Source organism: Amblyomma maculatum, chromosome 11 (genome assembly GCF_055883805.1).
Source record: "Amblyomma maculatum isolate TAMU_Amacu chromosome 11, ASM5588380v1, whole genome shotgun sequence".
Classification (NCBI taxonomy): Eukaryota; Metazoa; Arthropoda; class Arachnida; order Ixodida; family Ixodidae; genus Amblyomma; species Amblyomma maculatum.
In genome coordinates, this window is record NC_139354.1 from 64,517,472 (window position 1) to 64,543,194 (window position 25,723).

General features: G+C 41.0%; 1 protein-coding gene across 1 annotated transcript; it reads left to right on the plus strand.

Moving 5' to 3' along the window:
• Nucleotides 1-619: 619 nt before the first annotated feature.
• LOC146173984 (venom metalloproteinase antarease-like TserMP_B) lies at nucleotides 620-24,910 on the plus strand. The gene is made up of 12 exons (XM_084583478.1): nucleotides 620-787; nucleotides 1,967-2,059; nucleotides 3,292-3,430; nucleotides 4,755-4,912; nucleotides 6,317-6,388; nucleotides 6,467-6,594; nucleotides 6,686-6,729; nucleotides 7,693-7,801; nucleotides 17,770-17,937; nucleotides 20,389-20,524; nucleotides 23,602-23,748; nucleotides 24,643-24,910. The coding sequence occupies exons 2-12, from the start codon at nucleotides 2,015-2,017 to the stop codon at nucleotides 24,673-24,675; spliced, it is 1,179 nt and encodes a 392-aa protein (XP_084439604.1). The 5' UTR covers nucleotides 620-787; nucleotides 1,967-2,014; the 3' UTR covers nucleotides 24,676-24,910.
• Nucleotides 24,911-25,723: the final 813 nt, after the last annotated feature.

Sequence of the window (25,723 nt, forward strand, 5' to 3'; positions counted from 1 at the left end):
AAACGTCATCTTGAAATGAATTTTTTCTAACTATTTACCAAAGCACTGATGACTGAGTGACGCTGAAGCAGTGATAACAGCATGAGCTAGCTTAGCGAAGAGAGAACATAGTAAAAATTTCCAGCAACACGTTGGCTGAAAAACGACATTGTTGTGTTTCCTACAAAACACAACAAATTCAGCCAATAATAAAAAAATTTGACTGGTTTGATGTGAACACCATTCACGCCTGGATTGAACTAGAACGAACTGTCGTGTATCAATATGTAGATTATTTGGCCTGGACCAATAGTAGCGTTTAGAATTTTTCGCTTGATTGGACTGTTAAAACAGTTTAACCATCAGTCTCAAGCCAGGTCCCGGAGGTGAAATACTCGAAATAAAAAGTTCCTTCTCTTCCTTGCTTTACAAAATTGATATGCAACCATGAATGTAGTCCAGCCGTTATATAGTAGCCCCATTCTAATATCGATAATACCAGATAGCATTTTTATTTTTATCAAGCCTATATTTAGCTATCAATGCATTGTAATCTTACGAATTATTGCAACATTTCCCACAACATATGCCTAAATGATATTAACAATATGCGCATTCTAACATCATTCCCGCAGGTCTACCAGCACCGAGGCTTGTATATCCCCGGCTGCTACAAGAACGTTCAGCAGATGGCAACCTTATCCTGCATATACACGACTCGTTGACGTTAAATTTAAAGAAGGTTGCCATTGCAGCACCTGAAGTTCATGTACATGGCCAGGAAAATGGGCATCCAGTTAAGCACGTGGTAACTGCATTTTTGCTTCAGAACCTTTATTATCCAAGATACTATCCTACGTTTTTTTGGTTCTGCCTCTTCTCGGTCTGACACATTTTATGGCTCCAACATCTATAAAGTTTAATCAGGATTCTTAGGGGGCAAATGCGCCTACTGATAGTAGTAAGCGCTAATTACATAAAAGTTATTATCGTGGTGCATGAAAGCTGGTCTCTGTTGCCACATTCACATTGGTAGCTTCGTGCAATGTGCAAACTAGTACATCGCGGCACACCCGTCGACTGACATGCAGGTTTTGTCTAGATGTAGTATGAGCCATAAAAAGAACGCTTCTGATGTCTCGTGCTTTGAGCCAGCGGAAAATACCAGCAGTAACTGTGTAAGTTAATCTTTTCAGCCAGTGTGAATCCTACCGACCAATCTATTGTCTTCAGCACGGCATTTATGGACATTTGTGGCTGCGCCATATGCATGCACGACTGGACTCATCTATGAGTGACGAGCAAGCAATATTAATTCTTTCATTCTCGATAGCAGGCAGAAAACTGCATATCACGTCAAGCATGCACTTGATGCCGGTAAGGACACTTAGCAGCTTGCAAACAGATCTGGCTCTTTAACTGACGGGCGAACAAAATTCCAGGAGGAATAAAGAAAGGTACCGAAATTCTTCGCAGATGGATGTTTTTTGTATTAACTTTCCGGAGACCACACGTAAAGTAACAATACTATCCCTCACCCAGTCCCAGCTACTCTTTAGGATGTGAATATTAGTTGACATTTACTACTCGTGGTAGTAATTCATTTTTTGAAGAACACTTATATCCGGCCTAACTTTTGCAGTACCTCAATAAGTTCAGCTTTATTCTGACCAGTGTGGATGTTCTCGACACCTCTATTAAAATTTAATTGCTCTATGTAGCTTGCATTCTTTAAACGCTTTAATTGCATTTCCAATATTAAATAAAGTTTTTTTTTTGATCGCCGTATGCAAAAATTGGCAATTTTGCAATTTAGTCATTTTTCTCGAAAGGCAGTTTTATGTATACGTTTTGCCGAATTGTTGTACAGCAAGATTCGTATATTGACCGCTAAGGAGGCCTCCTAAAAGCGACATGGGGGCAGTGGCTGAGCAGAGTGATCAAGCATTGGCACTCATCGCATGTGTGTATGCCATTTTGTTTTCAGTACAAAGGAAGCGATATCAATAGAAACCTGTATGAAGATGAGCACCACATGGCAACCATCTCCATGATACACGATGGCAGCAGCCTGCAAGTGGTAAGAACAACTGGCTTGTTTTTGTTAGTAACAAGGTTTTTGTGTGCACAGCCTGTTCTTATTCTTGCATTTATTATTTAGTTATCGGATTGCATTCAAGCGCTGTCAATAGCCTGCGTTACTATGTTTTAAATACTTCCGATAGGATGCAATATTTGCTTTCACCCTTTTTTATTGTCTCCAATACTACAGTCATCAGAATCAGGCCTAAGAGTACAAGTAGATAAAGTTTGCAGTTCCTGCTCCAGGTATCACTATTCTGTTCGCAGGAACCAATGTTTTTGAATCACCTGCCAATGCATGTGTAACATAAAGCACTCCAGTATACCGGTCGCATGCTGAAATGAAACTCAAAATTTTCCAGGCTGGGAAGAAATGTGTTCTGGTGTTATAGCTGACTGCGTCTTTCGTAGGTTTGATTACGTGTCACATTTCTAATATTCTTAGGGTTTGTATAATCCCCACCATAACTCCTCTAACTGCAGGGCTAAGGCCTCTTCTATGTGCTTCTGTTTGACACTGTTCTGGGGCGGCTGCATGTAAAGCCTTTTTCAAAAGTCTATAGGCCACAACGTTCACCGTCAAGCCTTTAAGTATGGCTTCGGAAACAGCTTAAAATATTCACTTCAATACAGGAGGGATGCACAAGGTTTCCTTGCCTTACATAAGATTCACATATTTAGCAGTCGCATAATTCAGTGCTCTCTTACAGTTAGCAGAGGCACCTATAGTGTCAAGTGTTTTCTAAGTTCTTATCAACGCGGATATCAGAGCATCACTGTGAATTTGCTAAGCGGTCGCTAATAGGTAGTGTACAAGAAAGCTAACGTGCAGCATCTGCGACTCCAATTTACACTCACTCCCATGCTAAGTAGCCGGGAAATGAACAAGGTATGTTTCAATGGTTACAATTACTAGTCACAGTATTATGCACTATGATAACCTATGTGTGCGTTACTTTAGCTTCCGAAAGAAAAAAGACAGAGTATCATGCAATCTCGTCGTGTTCATGTGACCCCAAATGTTTGTTTCTATAATTTCGGCAAAATCTTCTTTATGATCCAGCACACGATCTTTCCGAAACTCTCAATTATTCCTTTAGGACTTCTGTCACGCATAACAAGCACATAAAGCTAGCGATTACAGCTTCCTTAAACGTGCGTTTTCGCGCAATTTCCTTTTGATGTTTTCCATACTTTTTACTCCAATAACAACTTATTTTGCACCCTTAGGAAGGGTTAGTGGGGCCCCGTAGCAGAATCGCTCCACTGCCAGGAACGGAGCGATCGACTGAAGGTCTTGCAGCCCACATGATCTATGAAATCGAAGAGAAGGACGTGATGGACCGAGCTTTGTCAATAGGCACGAATGGTAAGAGAACCTTCACTAAATAAATTCTTCAGTCATTTCACTAATATTTTTAAACGACAAGTTATTCCACTTTCAAAAGCAGCTTCTTTCGTAGATGACTTTGGGCCCTTCATAATTCGGAATGACTGCCTGCGAAATTCTCGCTCTTTGTATAAGGACATCAGGTTTGAAAAGAAAGCAGTGTATCACCTCATGCATCTCAACAAGCATGTCTGCGCACACACCACATAGTAGTTTGTGTCCGCTGGTTATGCCTCCAATTCTGCTTTCGCCGCCATTCTCAACGCTCAGGTAAATAATAAAGCAACCGCCAGAAACGCTATTCAGATAGAAGAGAATAAAAATGGTACTCGTTTGACTACAACTGCCGCAAAGGAGTGCTGATGCATTCTGATTCTCTCTTTCGGACGTGAAAGCCACTTTTCCATTTCCAATAATTTTTGCTTCGTTTTTTTTAGAAATAATAAAAATTTTACAAGCCATTCGCAAAAATTACAATGAATTACTAATGGCGTTCGATCCTGTTTCACTTTTAGCAGAAGTATTCCAAGAGTATTTAATAAACGATGCCTACATTGCACATAACATCCCTTTGCAATGCTTCCATTCACATTCCTTCTTTGTTCTCACTTCATTTACATTTGAGCAACAGCTTGAAGCTTGGAAGGGACCTGCAGCGCAACGGCACAAAGCCAGAGGAAGGAAGGGACACACAAAACGCTGAACTGACAACAAATGTTTATTCCGGATGCTGAGCATAAATATATATACTTTAGCACAATCGAAAAAAACAAAGAAACAGAGAGGAGCGGAAAGAATCAACCCAGTAACTGTGCGCATGCAACCGCTTCGCGTGTACAACGATTAAACGATATCAAATTGTTATGCTCTTTCAACGAGATGGCTATGGAATGAGTGCTGATACAATTATCACCCAGCTTCTTTCCGCTCCTCTCTGTTTCTTTGTTTTTTCGATTGTGCTAAAGTATATATATTTATGCTTAGCATTCGGAATAAACATTTGTTGTCAGCTCAGCGCTGTGTTTGTCCCTTTCTTCCTCTGGCCTTGTGCCGTTGCGCTGCTTCACTAGATATGGCACCTGAGTAACAAGGTCAAAAAAAGAAAACGTTTTCAAGCAGGGCCTGTAAGATGCCCAGGGTAATTATAACATAAACGTTGCAGCCACACCGTTTTAGTAGAAATCGTGATTTTAAACGTGATCTGGGCCTCCCCCTCATGAACGGCGACGAGTTCATATATTTTTGTTTTTTAAATGTGTTCATTGTGCTAATATAAATGTTTTGTTGTGCGGATGCATGCTAGGCACGGCAACACAAATTGCTCCAAGGTACGATGGCAGTTGGTATGGAGCGCCGGAATATGTCATCGTTGAGACCTTTTTTGTCTTGGACAGCTGGCATCACCACAGATTCAGAACCAAGGAAGCTCTTTTACATTACCTCTGTGTGCTATTAAACGCGGTAAGTATTGATTTCGTTATTTTCTTCATTTTAATTTCCGCAATATGATCTGTTGTAGTCACTCTAGATTCGTTGTTTTCGCAAGTGAATCTTTTGAAGCTTCAATGTTTATATATGTTAAATTTCGAAGTTGAATTAGGAGCATGTTAAACGAAGTTGACGATTCTCCTTCCTTCTATTTATAAGCCTTGAGCTACCAAATTTATGCACCGTCTACGTGGTAATAATTGACTTTGACACAATAACATTTTCTCAGAAGCACCGAGCTAGCGAATGGTTTAAGGGCGGATTTGAATGTTCGTAAAAAATGTTGAAACCACACTCAAGCATCAACTTTTTTCCGGCCTAATGATGAAAAATATTTGTCCAATGTTTATATTGCAGTCTACTGAGAGAGAAGTTAGGGGCAGTATCGGGCCACTGAGAGCACCGAGAAGCACAGTGAGCACCGGGAAGAGAAATCTCATAAAAGATTTCAACCGTTTTCTATGCAATTGCATCACCAATCGGCACTTTTCTTACAGTGAAAAGCTATGGGTAACACGTTTATGGGCAAGGCTACGACCAATCACAAATGTATATCAGGGATATTCTTCTGAATCTGTGTTAATGTGGTATTGTAATAGGCAGTTGCTGCACAATTGAACATTACAGGGACGATTGCAAAAAGCTGAAGAACTTTTCTGGCATTTGTGTTAATCTAAACAAATTACTTTTGCAGGCGTGTTAAACGAAAGTCATATGTTAGAAGACGCTGGAAACCACTGTGGTAAATGGTGACTCAGTGTATAACAGTCGGCAAAATACTTCACCAGAATTTACTGCAGTTAATATATTTTATATCTGATGCTGTATAGATTAGCACATGCCCTAGTAAATTCAGTTCTTAATAGGGTACACTTACAAACCAATCACTGCTATTCTTCTCGGTTTCCAGATATATTATGGTGATCATGATAACATTTTATTTTCGAACTTTATTAGAAAAATTCATTAGTATTGTGTCATTCGATTTTCAGCTAAATATCTTTGGCGTGTCCCCTAACTTTGTCCTAGGGCGGCTGCACAGAAATGCATATCAAGAGTACAATAATGAAGCGTAGCAGTCTATGCTGGGATGGCTTAGTGGATAAGATGTTTGGCTGCTGCCGGACGCGGCGGTCGCGTTTTCATAGAGGCAAAACGCAAAGATGTCCTGTGTTGTCGGTATCAATGCAGGTTAGCTGTTCCTAGGAGGTAGAAATTAACCGCAGCCCTCCATCACTGGACCTCTTTTTTTTCGTCTCGTAACCCAATCTTCGTCCTCTCTCTTACGGCGCGGTCCAGTGTCCGCCGAGATGATTTGACGGTCACCAATGGTCTTTCTTTACTGTAAGCCTCAACCATAAACCCATTGCTTTTCAGATTAATCTACGGTACCGCGCAATGAGGGCACCAATGGTGAATCTAATGCTCACAGGCTTAGAACGATCTCGGGTAATTGCCTTGATCTCTCTTTGTTACCAAAACCGATGTCAGTCAGTAGCCGTGACACTATATTTCCTGTTTATTTAGTCAGATGGTTTCTGGCGTGGAGAAGGGAAGCGTATGTATGACGCAGAAACTCTAAAGGCATTCAAAAATTATGCTCTCGGAAACGTGGAGTCGTTTCGTAGACCTGACATTATAGTTCTGCTGACAGGGTAAGTAGAAATTGCCTTTGTCGGAATCTTTTCTCTTTACAAGAACTACTCCCTCAGGCGAGAAGTAGCGAACGCTTCGTTTTCTTTGCAGGCGGGATTTATATAGTAAAGAAGGCAGCGGTCAAGCTGCCACCGGTGAGTGACCAACGCTTCTCTTCTTCTACATAGGACACTGTTATCTTAGCTTTAATTTCTTTGGTCTTTCTTCATCAATCATCCACATTTTTGTAACTCTATAGCAAAATTGCAATATAGCGAAATGCTTTTGGTATGCATACCAGTGATGAACTCCGATCTATTTCCACAACTATCCTGCCTTCCTGTCATTCTAAAAGTAAACGTTTCTATTGCCTTGCGTAATATATTACCTCTTGCACGTTTCTACCGCTGTCAGTATCGCAGGACAGGTATTAGTATTTCCATCGCGGTCAACTTGGCTGTTTTAGTGGCCTTTTTGCAACTGTAATTAAAAAAGGTGGCCTACCAACTCAAAGAAAGGCCTCAACAATACCACCGTTCTGACTAGCTCGCAAATGTTCGCGTTGCTTAGCATTAATTGCCCATGTTTATTATCTACTTGTCAGCGCTTTTTGCTTCACACTGCATCTAAACTTCATGCCTCTCCATGAATATTTTATGCAGTATAACTAGCAGAGTACTTTCAAATATTGCAAACTCTAAATGTAAGCTGTTTGCCTCAGGTGCGATCACATAATACGTTCTTTAACCTTTTGTATATATCATCGGCCAACATATCATATAACCCCTATAAAGCAACAAATGCAGTTTCAGTGGGCATATTACTTTAAAGGATCAACCTTACATATTGTCCATGGCCGTTTATAAAATCTAGTGTTCACATATCTGTTGCAGGCAATGTGCTGCATAAGAATATACATTTGTTTACCAAAACTTGGATAACAACTCCCATCTGTGGTTAGGCAGTTTACATTGCTGATGTCTTTGAAAATACATTTCTTTTGAATTGTGATGTTCTTCGAACGGCCGGCTTGATCTTATATTCCTATTTTATGATCTTGACACAATGGACCTTAATGCCGATAGGCTTAGAGAGTGCATTATCCGCCTTATCTCTAGGAATTGCCTACGTTGGAGGTTTGTGTAATTCTTTCCGTGTGGGCATTGCCGAGGACGATCCAGGGTACTACACCGGCGTCCATACCGGGGCCCATGAGATCGGACACCTGTAAGTCATTTTCTAATTCTACTCCCTGCACCTATTTGTACAAAGCCTTGCATTCGATTGGTAACAGGTTTCAAATACTGCACACGTCATTTGAAACAATTTCAAAATAATCCAATACAAAAAATAGACTATTGGGCGCATTATATATGCTGATAATCCAAATCGAAAAGTGTCATTGTGCACTAGGTACCAGATATCGCAAAACTTGGGGGAACGCTACTGACTGAAGTCTTATGTCGAACTAAGACAAAATGGAGGGAAAGTCATCTTGTAATATTTTATTTTCTGGTGCGACAAAACGCTGACAACATGGTAAAATGTTGGTCACTTCTTGAATTACTATATAAGTGACCATCGATGGATGCGCGATAATGGCAGCAAGGAATGTGACAACGCCGATAGTGTCTGCCTTAAAAGGATATTGAAAAGCTTCTTAGGACGGACTGTTTCGAGCACTGCGGCATAAATTGCGCCTCTACCATCCAACTCATTCACAGAATAGCAGGGTAGTACAGCTTCCAACGATTCAGGTGTCCTAATAAAAACTAACTATAGTATGAAGATCAACTACAAGCCACAATGTGCGTACTGCCTGATTTTAATAGTTTAGGAAACATACGCTTCTGTCCTTCAAATAACATGGCTCACAATCTGCATGACTCAAAAACCTTTAAGTGAGGTCACATACATTTTTGTTATTGGCAGACACATTAGGATCGCCTTCGGGAAACCGTTCTACTTTCAGGCTACTCAAGGTCGTCGCTCATTTCTTTATATCGCTGTAAAAATATGAAACGAATTTCAAAGATGCGTTATGTATTTAAGTTATGCGGGCCATAGCGACCACGTTTATTTTATATTTGTGCAGGAGTTTTGCTGTGCAGTCGCCCGTTTCGGGCGGTTTTTGAGACCACGTTGTACCGAGCCCCCTGGTAAAGCAGCTGCAGCTTTTGCGCATAATTAAAGCTCACTAGCGAGCTTGGTCAAAAGAAAATACAATGCTGTTTTTCCTCAACAGCATTGAAATGTTATTTTCGTGAAGTTTATGCTAAAAGTTGTTCCCGCCGATAATTCTTTGAAGAAAGTCAGTTTCCACGAGGCTTGTGTATTTTGGTAACATAAGTTCATATTGTAATTTGTGCTTAAATTTCAAGAATGCCTTTTGTGATGAACAAATGGTGCAGCGTTGGCGTGGAAGTATAACATCCGCCTAGCACGCAAGAGGACAGTGGTTCGAATCCCAGTGTCGCGCAATTATCCACTGGATAAAAAGAAAATCCGCACGTTGATGGAATTGCACAAACAGGTTTGGGGTGCGACCTGATGCAGGTGAACACCTCTTGCAAAGCACTCCGTCACTAGAACAGGAGTTCGCCATTCTGTTGCTGTAATTGGCCGCAACCTCCCATGATTAACCCTATAAAACCTCGGACCTCAGTCACCAGCGGCTGCGGAGCAACTGGCCACGGTAGCTGTCAGACCCATGACGCACCAGAGTGTGCACAGAATTTCTGGCTTCGCTAAACAAGCCGCCATGGGAAACTGACCCTGGCAAAGTTTAACGCTCGAACCACAGCTAGTGAAGCTAGTTTAGCTGTGTTGTTAGAGGAACTAGAGGGTATAAAATTGGATGTAATAGGGCTCATTATGTTAGGAGGCCGAATGAGGCATATACTGTACTAAAGAACGGGCACGTACTGTGTTATCTAGGTTTACCGGATAGGTGAGAACTAAGAGTAGCTTTCCTTGTCAATTAATATATAGCTGGTAATAAACATTATTTTATAGCATTATTCAGAGGATGGCAAGCACCGTAGTTAAGGTTAAAAAGCGGTGTAAACTGAAGGTTGTACAGGTATACGCACCTACATGTAGTCATAATGACCAGGCAGTTGAAAGCTTCTGCGAATATTTAGAACTGGCAATGCGGAAAGGAAAGCCGCAGTATACTGTACTAATGGGCGACTTGAATGCCAAGGTAGGGCAAAAGCAGGTAGGAGACTAGGCAGTGAGTAAATATTGATTTGGTTCTAGGAATATCAGGGAGGAGTAACTTGTTGAGTTTGCAGAACGTAATAACTTAAAAATTATGAGTACCTTCTTCAGCAAACGGAAAAAACGGAAGTGGATGTGGACAAGTTCAAAGAGAGAGTCTTAAAAATGAAATCGACTTCATATTGTGTTCTGATCCCGCCATTGTGCAGGATGTAGAGGGAATCAGGAAATTGCGTTGGAGTGGCCACTAGATGGTAAGCCTTCGAGTGAGAGTAAATCTGAAGAGGGAACGAAACAGATTAGTAATAAAGAAATCCATCAACGAATTAGCGTTGAGGAGGAGGGCAGAGGAGTTCAAGATCTCGCTAAAAAAAGATATTCAACTCTAACCGAGGATGAAGACATTAACCTAGAAGTAATGAACAATAATTCAGGAGCTATTATTACTGCCAGCGCTGTAGACGTAGGCGGCACGATAGTTAGGATATCGGTAAGCGGTCATAGAGACGAAATATTCGATTAAAAAACGCCAAAGTATAAAAGCTTTCATTCCAACAGAGCAGATACAATTGACAGAGATATTAAAACTAATCAATAAGTGCAAAGTGGATGATACAAGGAAGTATAACATGTTGAAACATGAGCATGCTGTAAAGAACGGCGGAAAACTTAAAGCGATGAAGAAATTGGGCATAGGCAAAAATCAGATGTATGCGCTAAACGAAGAGGCGAACAACATCAGCACAAATATGGACAAGATAGTCAAAGTAGCTGAGGAGTTCTATACTGACCTCTACAGTAGCCAAAGTAGTCAGGACCGTAACGAGATTGGCAGTAGAGAAAAACAGTCAGACGTTCTGCCAGTGAAGAAGGACGAGGTTACGAATAAGGCATTATAAACTATGAAAAAGGGTAAAGCAGCTGGAGAGAATCAGGTAACTATAAATTAGTTGAAGCACGGGGGCGGGGGCTTGATATCGTGCTAGAAAAACTGGCCATCCTGCATATGCAGTGCCTGGTGTCATCGATGGTACCGGAACCATGGAAGAACGCAAACGCACATAACAATTCATAAGAAAAGGGACGCTAAGGATTTGAAAAGCTACAGACCAATCAGCTTACTTTCTGTTACGTATACACAATTTACTAAAGTAATCGCTGATAGGATCAGGACAACCTAAGATAGTAACCAAGCAGAAGATCAAGCAGCTTTTCGGAAAGGGTACTCTACTGTCGATATTATCCATACCATAATCCGCGTGATAACAAAATGCTCGGAATATAACCAGTATTCACACACCATTCATATGTTATGAAGAAGCATTTTACTCACTAGAAACCTTGGCGGTCATGCCGGCATTGTGAAATCACAGTGTAGACGAGCCGTGGGTGAAAGTGCTGGAATATATATATAGTGGCGTCATAGCAACCATAGTAAGTAACCAAATTTCTATAAAGAATGGTGTTAGGCAAGGAGACATGATCTCCCCAGTAATATTCAAAGTTTGCTCACAGGAAGTATTCAGAGAGTTGGAATGGGAGCAGTTAGGGATAAGGCTAGATGGAGAATACATCAGTAATGTGCGATTTGCTGATGGCATTGCCTTACTAAGTAACTCAGGGGATGAAGTGCAAGAAATGATTGATGACCTAGACAGGAAAAGTAGAAAGGTAGGCATGAAAATCAATATGCAGAAGACTACTGTAATGGTCAATAGCCACGGGAAGAAACCGCAGTTTACATTAAGTAGCGAAGCACTGGAAGGAGTAGGCGAATATGTCTACTTCGGACAGGTTGTAACCAGAGATCCGAAACATGAATGAGAAATAACCAGAAGATTAAGATTGTGATGAAGCGCATTTGACAAGCACTCGAAGATTATTGCTAGCAGCTTACATGTATCGCACAAGAGAAAAGTATACAACAGTGAATCTTATTCTGAGCTGTACTTACCAATGGGGCTAAAATGTGGGGGCTAACGAAGAGGGTTCTACTTAAGTTGAGGACAACGCGGAGGGCTACGGAACTGAACACTGTAGAGGTAACATTAAGGGATAGGAAGCGTGCAGAGTCAAAGAAATAACTTTACACACTGACAATATAGTGCAAATCCAGAAAACAATGAACAATGGCAGGACATCTAGTGCGAAGAGACGATATCGAATGGTCGCTTAGAGTAACAAACTGGATTGAAAGGGAAAGAAAGCGTAGCAGGTGGTGGCGGAAAGCTAGGTGGGCGGATGAGGTTAAGAAGTTGGCAGGAGTCAAGAGGATGCAGCTAGCAAAGGACCGCGTTATTTGGAGGAATATAGGAGCGGCCTTCGCCTTGCATTCGGTATAGTCAGGCTGATGATGATGATGATGATGATGATGATGATGATGATGATGATGATGATGATGATGATGATGATGATGATGATGATGATGATGATGGTGATAATGATGAAGGACATCAGTTCTCTAGATTAAAGGCTTCTCAATAACTCTGACCGTGCGCACGCTAAAGCATAGGGCAGAGGAAGGTCTTAAGGATCATCCAGTTATTTTTTCTCTTTTTAAAGCTGAAGAGTTCCCAGCGCAACGGGTTTGCCACCAACTGAGCCATATCCTTGTTCTCCACGTGCATTGTTTCGCAAGGATAGGTAACTCCTTCGGGTCGTAATTAGCTAGCGACACTGTCCAAAGGCCACATTTTGACATTCAAGTTATCCTTCAGAAAATTACCTCTTGGAGCTGTTGGCTTGTGATACGCTGAAATCACTGAAAGCAAGATTCTCCTCGAGTTAAGATTAAGTCTAGTTTAGTTACCCTTCCAGCTGTGTGCTTAAGCGTGCCTGGAGACTTGCTACCGAGCATTATATAACGCGTGGTTGGAACTACGCACAAAAATATTCCTGTTATTCCCACAGAAGAAACTTATCTTTCCCGGAGCAAAAATTAGAAGGCGACTTAAATTCAATTTAATTAGATTACGCGAGTGGTGTCTGCGCTCCCCTCTTATTGCACAAATATCCATTAACGTTCAGTCCCAAGCTAGCACTTTGAAGTATATACCAACCCTCCCTTTTTCTCAAGCCATGCACGTGTTGTTGCATGACCTTGTTAGCGGCCTTACGTTGTACGCAACAGAACTACCATAGGACCGTATGACTGAAATTTTTATTGCGGCGAAATCAGTAAGTTTGTAAATCTAGATAATTTTAAGCATATATAGACATTTTATTCCAAATACGCGTTTATGCATTAACCACTTTCATTTGAAACATACCATTACGTCTAACGCGATTGTTGTGGGGTGTCTGAAACTACACATCTGGTCATGTTTTATGACGCTATGACCTTTCAACCAACCGTGATATACCGCTTTTGGCCAAATGCGATACAGCAGACGATGACGACAAAGAATGTGTTTCTACACGGTGCCCTTTCTGTATCGCGTAAAACAACATATATTTGCACTCTTCAACTATGGACATGAAATGTTCCTTTAACTAAGCCACTCTGGAGAGCAAAATGTTTGGAAGACACCTTGAGCGTCTTGGCCTTTTTTCATGGCTTCGGGGCTCCTGCTGCTTAGCATAGAGCATTGCTCATCGTGTCTCGCATTTCATGGAGCCACGGCAGTTCCTGGCACTTAGGGGAAATATTTGAAAATGGCGATCACAAAAACCGCAGAATCATCACAACGTGAGTGCCCAGTGTCTTCACCGCTTTATTGGTGGATTGGCAGTGCCTCTTTTGAGCACCGAAAATCTAAGCCTTACTCTGAATGCATTTGTGCCGATGTGTTGTGATTTGTGAACAGCACAACTCCTATAAACACATTAGGAACAGGTGGTGCTTCATTCTTAGCTTTTAGCTGAAGATAGTTGCCACTTGAGCAGTCCTGAAGATGCCACGGGAAGCGCGCACTGCGACCATTGCTTCACAAATTTAAAGTAATACCAGCAAATTCAGATGTGAAAACTGAAATTTCAACCCAGCTGTCAATATTTCAAAATACAGGAGAAAGAATGTAATAAAAGGTGGCCATGAAATAATCAAAATGGAGAAAGACTGGAAGATAAAAACTTAAACCCTTAACAACGAAATCCGCAACTAAAACATTTCGTCCGTCATTCCACTAAGCCAAAAATGTTGAAATACGTTTCGCATCCTGGATTTTTTAATCTGCATGAAAACCAAAGAGCTGCTATTTTTTCACTACTCCGTCCTGATCAGCCATATTAGTTGAATCTAGCGACCAAATTATCGTATGTAATGCCAGCAGAAATACTTTGCGATGCCGCGTTGTCTAGAGCATCTGTAGTGCCAAACGCTAGCACTTTTTCTTAGTATTATGAACGAAGTTTCAACTGTAACAATACACAATGCTATTCAATATAGGATGCGCCAGAACGTATATCTTAACATTACTTCATAGAAAGCATAGCAAGAGGGACACTTGATGCCATTCATATAAAATGGTTCATTGATTCAGCCTAAAATCTACGAAGCGGCACCTCTATTTCTTTTTTCACTCCCAGCTTCCTCCCTTACCTTATGGCGGTTCATGTTTTCATCGAGAAGTGTGACAAGCACTACGCCTTTCGTTATGTTTTTACTTCATTAAGACGACAATGCCCACTGCACAGCGCAAGAGTGTGCTGCATGTGGAAGTTCATGCAGACGGCTATGTTTGCGGCAAAGCACGACAGTTCAAGGACAAACATAAGAGCCAGGAAACCTTGACATTCGACATGAGATAGGTAGATCTTCCGCTGTCATAGCTGCACGTTTTTCTTCCATCGTCAGCAGCCTATGCACGCAATTATATTTATACTTGCCACACGCGGCACTTTCAGTTTCTCTGTTTTCAATTGGTACTCCTGGCAATTGTTTGATGAGTTGCCACTTCATGGGAATTGTTTTCGTAAATAGGATTCCACCAGAAAGATGAGAAATAGATAGCACTCTGACCAAGATACTTTGATGGGTTAATTGGTACTTATTCATTATTACTTTAAACAGCGCGAACACGAATACAAAGGACAGGATAAAATATAGCCACAGTACAAGTGCTGTGGCTTGTACTGATAGCACACTGAATTATTTCTTTATTCTAGCATATTGTTTCGAGACTGACTCGATCTGTCCTAAGAGGCTGTGAGAAATCAATGAGCAGCTGTAGGGTGCAGCTGATGTTTTTGTTTTGTTACCGCGTGTCCCATGCCGTTCACGTACGGGCAGAGGAGAGCTACCGCCGCGGCCTTTTTGGGTGTGGCTTTTACACCAATATTTATTTATACTCAACTAGACATTGTCGAGGATGTCCTACTTTGACATCGTCTCTATGTAGGTCAAGGTCGCTTTATCGATTACACTTGTTGGCATACTCAAACCGGCTTTTTGGCGAAAATAGGTAATAGCAAGGCCATAAAAATGTCCATTCTCTTCAGATTAAAGTACTAAACTCTGCGAGAACATGCTCTTGGTGTTAGCTGGACGACTCGTACCCTCACTTCCCAGTATCACGCATTTCATGTTTCTTAGAATAATAAAATTAAATTTTTTAAAAGCAATTTCCTCACGCCACTCTTATTTCGAACGCACAACTTCACATAGTAATAAATCAGAAAATCAGGAAGTATGTTTTAAGCCTTGAATTTGACTCTCCCACAAAGATTTTCGTCAGAATGTATTCTAACCGACTAATATTTCGTAGAGAGAAAGTGGAAAGTCACTAAATTATCGCCGCAGCCAATCACCCTGTGTGCTTAATGGCACTTGTGGAATGGCCGCGAGACTTCCTTGTGGAGAAGGTCGCTTTTGTGGCTTTTCTAAGCGAAAGACTTAAACTACATTATGCTTTAAACTTTTTCGCACTTTGCCCTTTGACAGCGGATAAGATCCTCGGTCTGTGGCCACAACAGCCGGATGCTGTCAAAACCTACAAGGCACTGCTTTGTTACTTGACAGCTATTGGCTAGAGTGACAAATTGTGATGGTGTTCGTCGTCCCTTTTCTCTTACCCTTTTAATTGTATCATTCCCAATGCGGCGTAGGCAACCCAAAATTTATTCTTTAAATTATTTATCCAATACGCGTTGTCTATTGCACTTCATCTTTACCAATGTTCATCCATGCGCGACAGCTGTAAATACACATGGTTCTATTGCCACATAACGTGTGGTGAACGGTCCCAAAATATATAGTGCACTGCATCCAGGAGGGCCAGCAATCGGCATTGAAAGCCTCAGCTGAAACCCGTCTAGCGTGAAACGGAGGCCGATATAAAATGTATCGTGCTTTCTTGGAATACTCGCTTTCGACAAACTTAGCTGCAAAGCTACATTTTCTATCCATCTCCAGAAAGGGAAGAGAAGGCTTTGCAAGATACCTCGCATCGAAAAATAGCGAAGATTGAAATCTGCATTCTATGTATATCTTACATTTTTCTCAGTGCGTCGTTTCACCTGTCTTTACTAAGTCTATATAACTTATAAAATGATACTGATCATATAAAACTCTTAGCTCATTGACCGCGCCAGCCATCTGTGAGTATCTATAGTGTGCAATACCGCATTTCGTGATATAGATCCTTGTCTTCGGCTTGGTATTAACTAACTACTAGCAAGAAGAAACGGTGAGGAAAGTTCGCACACAACGAGTAGATTTTCATTCTTGAAATTGCAGCGTGTGCAACAGCAGCCGCTGGGCGGCTCCTCTTCGCGACCATCATGCGCGCACGGCATAAAGAAGCTGATGTTCTGTTTTAGTCGGCTCTAGGTATCCTGCCTTGCTTTCCGGTAACTCCCAGATCAACCCCGTTAAAACCTTTTTACGAGTCCAAATGGCTACGTGACGATATTTTCAGATGAACAATCTCTGTGCTAATCGCGATATCTTACATTGGCAGCCTAAAGAAACAAAAAACTTACGAGGGACTTTACCGGCTAAAGTAGTGAAATGCGAAAACCTGTGTTCTGCGTTCTGCTACGCAACTGGCGCTAATCAGTAATTATTTAAATAACTAGGCACTAAGTAATTATATAGTCATGAATCAATTATTATTAGTCATTGATTTATATATGATCATTGATTGCAATATGGCCATATAAGGCACGCATTCGCGCATACTGTGGTGGTGCTCTGTGATTGTTCGAGACCTCTACGACGTCATCCCGCCTCGGCCAATCAGAGCCGCCGCAAAAGCGGGACAAATTTTGACCACGACAGCATGAACCATTAAAGGCTTTCGCCTCAAAACTGTTTATTAGAAGAGGTAAAAGGCGGTGTCTCATTTCCAAAGGTTTCAAGCACGCCGTGACCTAGGCAGAGAAGGAGAAATTGAATGAACATGATTAGCAGTCATGGGTGCAATCTGTACCGCTGTGTAACTTTAACGTGTACTGCCAGCACCACACGCAGAACGTTTTCATTTCACCTCGACAGAAACGCGGCCGCGGTGGCCTTGTCTACACCCTCGTCCGTTGGTCACTGCTGTCACGGGCGTAATTAAACAATGACAACGTCATGCTTAGCATGAGATAATTGTGTATACATAATGTCCCTTTCTAGCCTCAAATCGCCGCATTTCCAGGCGGAAATAGGCCGCCCGCGCTGACGCCGGCAAATGTCAGAACAAAAACAAGTATTCGACATACTTGCCCATATGTTGTGCTGCTGTTTCGTATGCAGTGGTATGCTACATACCTGGAAATAATCATCTGGAGACCATACGCTGCTGCGGGAAACTGCTGTAGTGTAGCAGGGGCAACGCTGCATCCTCATCCACAATACATTTTGTAACAAGAAGGAAAATTAAAATAGAGCTAGAGGTTTTAAAATACAGCCTCTGAACAGTGCTTTTGCATAATGGCAACAAAATTTATTTTTTTTATAAGTGGTTTTTCACTGTTTATTATGTGTTATGAAGCCAACATGGCACAGCTAGCACGACACAGAATTTTGCTTTTCACCTTTCTTTAAGGCTGGGAGCTACGCACGATGGGAACAGCCCAGAACCAAATATTCCCGGCCATCCAAGTGCCAGGGAGTGCCCCTTCAGTGACGGATTCCTCATGAGCTACGTAAACAAGGGCGCTCAACGCCACTTCTTCTCGCAGTGTAGCTTGCTGCAGATGCAGTTTATAATAAGGTATGTAAAATGGTTTGTGGCGCGTTGCCGTCTTGTTTGACTATTTATTTGTGCGAACTAATTTCGCTACGAAGCCAAAAAGTGGTTATTGTAAAATGCATTCACCACAGAGGTAGTTCGAGGGTAACGGCAATATATTGGCGTTTCTCAAGTTAAAATAAAGTACTTCAGCCAAACGCTCAAAAGCTGAAACCTCCTCGCGGGAAGTGAAGTAACTAGCCATTTAGCAATCGTTCAAATGACTTACTCTACTTAAGGCAATCTCAAATATGATTAAGTAATCTCAGGGGTTTCCTGGCTTCTGTAGACATCGTTGATATGTGCTTGAGAGGAAATGTACGCAGAAAGCCTATAGCAATTAACACAACTGAATTTATCTTTTATCTGTAAATGTAAGGAAAATCTACTTTTGCAATAAGGAAGTTTTAGGACAACTCACAACATGCGGATGTCTGTACTTGTCCGTATAGGAAGGCAGCGTTACCTGCTTCACATGTCTGCTTGCATTTGCCTGTTCTGCTTGCACTTTTTCACGTGCTTTAGACCGCTATGTTAAGGGTAGTGCTCCATCTATACCAATCCCTAGAAACGCATTGGTGCACATTGAGCATAATAACAAATGTTCCTTTTTGCGAGCCAGCAAGCAGAAACTTTGAGGGTGCATTGATACTCACAATGGAAGCAGAATGTAATGAAGTGTTGATTTTCTTTTGCTGGAAATCCCTTTAAAGAGCCTCATGTTCTTATTTTACGTTCATATTTCGACATGATATGTTGGATTTGAATAATCTTTTTGCTTCCTTAGGAGTACAATACAATCTTGGCTCAATCTCCGCCCGTTCAAATTCCATGTGACTCTTGACCCTACGTCCAACCTCATTCTCTCAGTGTGATGTGACACCACACATACTCTCTAGCAGTCGAAACTGTGGTCTCAGTAATGCTTAATTTCCCATCGAGAGGGAGGATAGTAAACGTCACTCACTCTGCTACCTTTTATTACATCACAGCTTGCCACTGCTGGTTTTGTTAAAATACAACATTGGCGCATATTCAGCAGAACCCAATTAGAGAAAAAAATACTACCGATAGATTTCAGCACGTTTCATACCTGCACTGTGACTGGTAATTGAGACGAAATATGGAATTTATTGCGATCTTGCGATTTCTGATAGAAACGTCCAAACTGAAAATGCTGGTAGATACATGGTGGTTCAGAAACAGAGAGTCATTTGAAGCGTTAGACTGCTACGTCTTTCCAGCGTGCATCGCGTGTTTGATATTTTCTCTCCGTTCATCTTCCCTATCATCGTTTGAGTTTTTGTGTACAGTCACTGTAAAAATGTAGAATCTAAGTGGTTTACACCTAAGCATTGTAATCGGGATGATAAATCACGCTATTCCCACTCTCAAGCATAGGTACTGTAGCAATGCTTCCGAGAGCTTTATTACAGAGCTTGGAAACAAAAATTTTCAACTACGTATTTTTCACAAAGCGTCTCCCATGTGCAACTAATTTTTGTTTACGCTTCACATTAAGGATTACACGGGCTACGACAGGCACGGTGCAGGAAGCTTCTAAATTTTTTCAAACGCTTATAGTTCGGTAACAATCACACACATACCCAAACACATTAGCTTGTCTGCATCAAGTTCCTTTCGAAGTGTTGTGGAAGGGGTTGGGCAGGTTATTACATAATCGTAACGCTAGAACGGTAGTTAGAGAAAGTAAATGGGGCATATAAAAACAGGGACAAGCGCGCCACATGCCGTCGTCCTAGCAATTCAAGCTCTTTCCTGGATAGCGCTAATGGCGGCCTGCTGACCCATAGCTGTCCTGCAAGTGCTATCTCAGCCGCTTCTTTGATTTCTCTCGTCAGATCGTTACGGTATCGATATAAATTGACTCTTTATCTAGCAAGAATAGCAAGAGGATAGCGCTTTGTCCTCCGTTCTTATTTTAGTATGCTTGCAACGTTACAATGAAATGGAGAACCCGTGGCTCCGATTCAGTTTTCTCTCCTTAAGCTCCATTTTTTTTTTAATTCGTGCTGTTGGTATATACATCTGGCCACTTCATAGAACGCTAGTAGATTGCATCAATCCAGAGGCTACTAGTATTATTCGATTAGAGATTGGTTCTTTCGATTAGAGATTAACACATAATCAAGCTAGCTGTCTTCACAAGCGTTCTTAAATCAAGACGCTCAAAATGAGTTGTACAATCCACTAACTTTTAAGCGCTTCATAGTCACGCATCTCCGTATCCTTTCAATGATGACAGCAACTTTCAAAACTGTCCTCACTTATGAGTCGCCTATTGTAAGCTGAAAAAATCATATCTTGAAAAAAGTCGTCATTTTTCTTCGCTACAATCATGGCAAAGAAAAACGTTCGCGAGTTCATTTACATTTTTTTATAACAGCCATTGTTTGTAAAATTCATTTTCAGGGAAAGGGGCCCAGAATGCTGGCAAATTCTGTCAGCCGGCAAGTGCAGGAGCACCAGCTACCCAGGAACCGAGATTTCAGCCCAAGACATATGCAAGAAAAAATTTCCTCACAAGCCACAGGTCACAGCCGAAATGGTGAGCTGTTTGGAAAACTGGGAAAACTATCCAGCCATTGTGTCCAGTGAGGAAAAATAATAACGGAGTGTCTTCAGAGACGTCTTTTTGACTGATTTCTGAACACAAACGATTAGTTTCACTACGATCGGCGGGACGCTAGGACACAGAGGCAATCAATATATAACATTTTTTTTAGCGGTATAGCTCCTGGATAATGGAAAAATTCAAATGCTCTGAAGCTTTGTTGGTGGCTAAAGGGAGTAAGGGAAGACACGTTGTCATGACATCTCACACTGTAACCAGCTGTAAAAATCGCAGAAGGAATCTCTTCGAACTTCGGCTGCATCGTGGTATGGTCCCCAAGGTCTGAAACTAACGTTATACCTGAGCTCAACATAGCAATGCACCATAAACTTAGCCACATATTTCATAGCGCTGATGTGTTTATTATTGATTACCTCTAGATTAAAGGTGAAATATTAACTAGCAGTGACCAGCCTGTACTTCATTTTCTCTTCCCTGGGAAGCGTTGACAGCAACAGAGCTCAGTCACCTCGGAAATTTTAGGTAAATGTATTCGAACATAAAAACAAAAAAATGTTTGGAGTCTGACAAATGATGACATATGTTTCAGAGTATTTTGCCATATCGTTTTGGAGCACCTAATAGCAATTTCTAGCTGCCGATGCAGTGCTACAAACAAAACGTAGCAGGCGTTTATTAGGTGCTCAGTTTCCACATAAGTGCCGGGGAAATCGGTAAGGTGAAGGGAAGGGCCACATATTGAGGGGATAAATTGGAAAGCATACTTCTTTTTTTCCAGTTTATGCTTGAAAACAATACACTGTATGTGCGCGAATGGCTTTCAGGGCGTTAGATCTACTTCACTACCAACAGTGCAAAAACCTCATGGTTTCCGATGCTCGAACTTTATCGAGATTTTTTTTTGCGAATTTCACGGTATCAAAAAATTCTCCTTGAAGTTTGTTTTTAAGCAGTAACCTAAATGTCGATTCAGTCTGGGCAGGCGGCTTATGAAACCATTTTTCACGGTTGAGGAAAATGTGCCGAAGCTATACGCCACAGGCAAATTGCTCGCGATTTTGAGATTGTGTGGCCGCCAGATGTTAGGGTTGCCGATTTGGAAGCCATTAAAAAAAAAACGAACAATGATGTGATTCAGACACTAATTCGCATATGACTGAACTTAGAATTTTATAAGACGACACATTGTCAACAATGCTACAGTTATCTAATTAAAACAAATACAGTTGAAGAAATTATCTGAAAGAAGATTTTTTTTACTGTAAATTTTAAAAAGCACCCCAGACATTGAGGTCGATAAAGCACGTTGAGTGGCTTCATAAAAATTGCAGGGTAAATAAAGGTAGCATGTATAAAATGATAATTTTTCATCTGTTGAAAAAACAATTTGTCCTGTGTTAAATATTACCTGGTAATATAGCATGCGCAACACTTTGCTTTTATCGTGCTGCGCATATTTTACGTGCGCATTAGGAGTAACTTCAATGAAGAGGTTTTCGGTCGTGTCAAACTTGCGTCTGGCCCTGTTTTTCAAATCCTTTAGCATCAAGCAGCGATGACAGTAACAGTTCCCCATATATAGCATACTGTGCTATTGTACAACAACGTGGTAATTATTTTTATGAAAGACCAATTGTAAAAAAATTTAGATAGTCGAAAAAGGTAACAGAAAATATTTTCTTGTTACGACCGAATTTTCTCCGCTGTTTTTGACAGTAAAGTTGTAGTGACAGCAGAAGCGTTTATTGTAACATCTATATCATCAGATTGTGGTTTCAACGGAAAAGCGCTACAAAGCTAAAGCCTACAGTAAAATGCTACAGAAAACTATCAGACCTACAGAGAAGAGCTACAAAAATAATCACTATAGAAAAGAACTAAAAAGGCGACCAAAAATTATAAAAATTTGTTATAATTTGAATACCCAATATTTTAAAGTATTCTGGCAATTTCCTGTGCCTTTTCTTTTCCACAGGGATATACCAAAAATACCTGATCTGTAATGTATGGTGTTAGGATGCGAAAGTATTGAAAGAAAAGCGAACTAAGCGCTTTGAATATCGGAATAAGCATGTTCATTCAACTTATCAACCGAAAATTAGCAGCTTTAAAATCTAATTAGATTCACTTTCCAACTGTGCATTTAGACCACAATGCACCCTTTCTACGTTTAATACGAGAATGGCTGCTATGTTCGCGTTTTAATATGCAGAATACGTTGGCGCGGTTTCAGTAATGTGTACACCTGCAACAAAGGTATTTTACGTATTCGCTAGGTAAGAAAGGAAACCTGCTGAGCATTCGAAGGAATTTCTTATATTTTGCCAATTTTTCATCTTTTTCGAATCGTAAAATTGAGAACATGGGCTCCCTTACTGAGTGTAAGGTTTGAATTTGGCAGTAAAGTCTGCCGTTCTTGGCAAAGAATCACAATTTTAACTGTGCGATTTTATTGAATGTGTCGAATGGCATAATTTAGCTATGCATGGCATGATATATGAGGTGTACCGAAGGGCTCTATTGATTTCCACCACTGGAGTTCTTTAACGTGCACCGATATCTCATAGTACACGGGAGCTTTGCTTCTCGCCTCCATGAAATGTGGCCGCCGCGGCCGGGATTCGATCCCGCATCACTTTAATCAGCAGCCAAGCACTCGAGCCGCTGAGTCTACGCAGTGTGCCATTTTGCTTTTATTTATGACCAGTCTTTTATGGAGATGTGCTCAACAACTAATATGGGCTTCCAAAGGCACTACTCTGGAATCTTTGAGAGCTTTAAACACATTGCAACCTAAACGTTTTTCTAATGTTCGCGCTCAGCGATTCAAGGCGTTCACTGTTGGGTATTTTGTAATAAAATACTTGTCTTTATTTTCTGAATGATAATGCGATAATACTGAAATGTTTTAGAGCGCCTTGTAACCACCACAGAATCATTGCCTTCTCTACAAAGGGTGTGGCTACGTAATCAAGTACATTACCCATGATGTGCAGTGTCTTCAACAGCATTTGCTGGAAGGGGAATAATGACGTTATCATTTCTTCCAGATAAACCCCAAAAACAACGAGTGCAAGATACGGTGCCAATATCCAAAAGTTTCAACGCACGACTATGGAGCCAATGCGTACACACACGTGACATACTATTACATCGATATTGATGCCCTAGACCTCTTTCCCTGTGGAGATGGAATGGTACTCACCACTTCTTTCAACCGATGAACAGCTCAAAATTATTTTTGTTCACAAAATTTTGAAACCCCCTTAAATGACATGTTCAATTTAATTAAGGATAAAGAAATGTTGAAACGCAATAGCGCCCAGTTTATCACTTGGATGCTGGTGCCATTAGATTTTTTACACATCGTAAACTACGGATTCAGTAAGTGATCGGAAGATAACATTAATGAATCAATAAATGAATTCAGGCTTTTAATTCGCTCTCGCAACAAAACAAGTTGCAGCTCAGACTTCAACTTGCTGCCATGTCTTTGCATCTATTCGCACCTCATACTTTCCCTTTTTTGACCAGTGGCATACATGGGAAAGCGGGGTCAGTATGAACTCAGCTCATTTCAGTAGATTTAGAAGAGTATGATCGTTTATGCCACAAATCCACCTAATACTGCCTTATCGGTCCTTGGAACATTACAGCACTACATAACTCTCATTTCAAAAATGTTCAGGAATGTTGAACCTGTGTCGTTCTTGTCTTTGTCGGGATGCGATATCTAACAGATTTCCTCTACATATTCTTTTGTACTTAGATGTCAGTCACTGTATTTTTTTTTCTAATCTCTAAATACAAATATCAATAACCACTGTGCCCTTTCATATAATGCGGTAGCTTTGCCGAAATAATCATTCATCTCTTTTCAATGAAAGTCTGCGTTTTAAAATTCATTTAAAGACAGGTTATAACACGGAACCTCTGTAATAGTGGCATGAGGGACGAAGATACTTGCAATAATCGATCTCATGTGCGCAACACATTTCGAGACGCAGAGCGCTATCGAAGTGTCTTTTGCATGTTATTACGTTTAAGGGAACTGCAAAACTAGTGTATTTATTTTGTTTTTGTTTTTTCAGGTTTGCATTCAAGGCGAGTGCGTATTTGCTTGAAAACGAAGACAACACATTTCTTATTCAAGCAATGCCAAAAGAGACGAATTGCACAGTCACGCAACGTTTTCAATCGATACAGTAACCGTTGTAAAAAAGGTGACATTTTATGACTGGAACCTAAATACCTTTATTTTACATAACAAAACTCTGATTTCTCATTGTAATCTTGCATACTTCAGAATAATCGTGCACATTCCATCATGTTGTCATTTTCTAAATAAAGCTATTTATTTCTCGAGAGCATCCCGAAATTGTTTGTCTGCTGAGGCTGTTCGGCGCTTTGACGTTAACGGTTCTCAGTTAAGAAAAAACACCCTGGCCCGCCCAGGTCCTTGAAGATGACGTTAGCTTCGTAGTTCCGGTTTCCCGAAATCGGGCGAATTAAGTAACCGAAGGACAGGCTCAGATCCACGGTACGCAGTTGCTAAGTTCAAACAGAGGCATGATAAAGGCTATTTTGCCTGCATTTGAGAGGCAGGCTAAAGGCAAGTATTCATTCTTACATTCCCTTTAGTGAGTGATATTCGACCGCAAATGGCTTACATCAAGATAGGACGCGGCGGCGCATTGTTAGGACTTCGTAGTTCCGCGTACACGTCGCGGGGACGACAAGTGGGGGGAGCTTGAAGGTTCATGGTACCTTGTAATTCATTTCGATGGCCCTCACATCCTCATTTCCAGCCCACCTTCCATCTACTCTTACCCTCGCATTCGCGGAGAAAGTCTGTCGACTGGTTTTTATCTCTGTCTTTGATGCCTTATCGGTATTAGCAGTTTTAACAGCAGTACGGAGACCCCGAAAAGTGGAAGCGAAAAAATGAAGAACAATGCGCAAATATTTACACTTTTGTGATACAAGAAGCTTACAATGCTGCAAGCTGACACATATTTAACAGAACGCCCAATCATCCATGTTCGATGCCGAAAATCAACGCTGCGTGTATACCTACAAGCAGAAGGGAACGTTTTCGCAGCCTGAGGTTCAAATGTCCCACTTCGTTAGGACACCTATTTACCATGCTACGAATAAAAAGAATAAGCACTA

Excerpts from the sequence above, each read along its gene's own strand:
- LOC146173984 (XM_084583478.1), top strand. The coding sequence starts at position 2,015 with ATGGCAACCATCTCCATGATACACGATGGCAGCAGCCTGCAAGTG. Across the intron at positions 6,389-6,466 it reads CAGGCTTAGAACGATCTCGG|TCAGATGGTTTCTGGCGTGG; the intron begins GTAATTGCCTTG and ends CTGTTTATTTAG. Across the intron at positions 20,525-23,601 it reads CACAGGTCACAGCCGAAATG|ATAAACCCCAAAAACAACGA; the intron begins GTGAGCTGTTTG and ends CATTTCTTCCAG.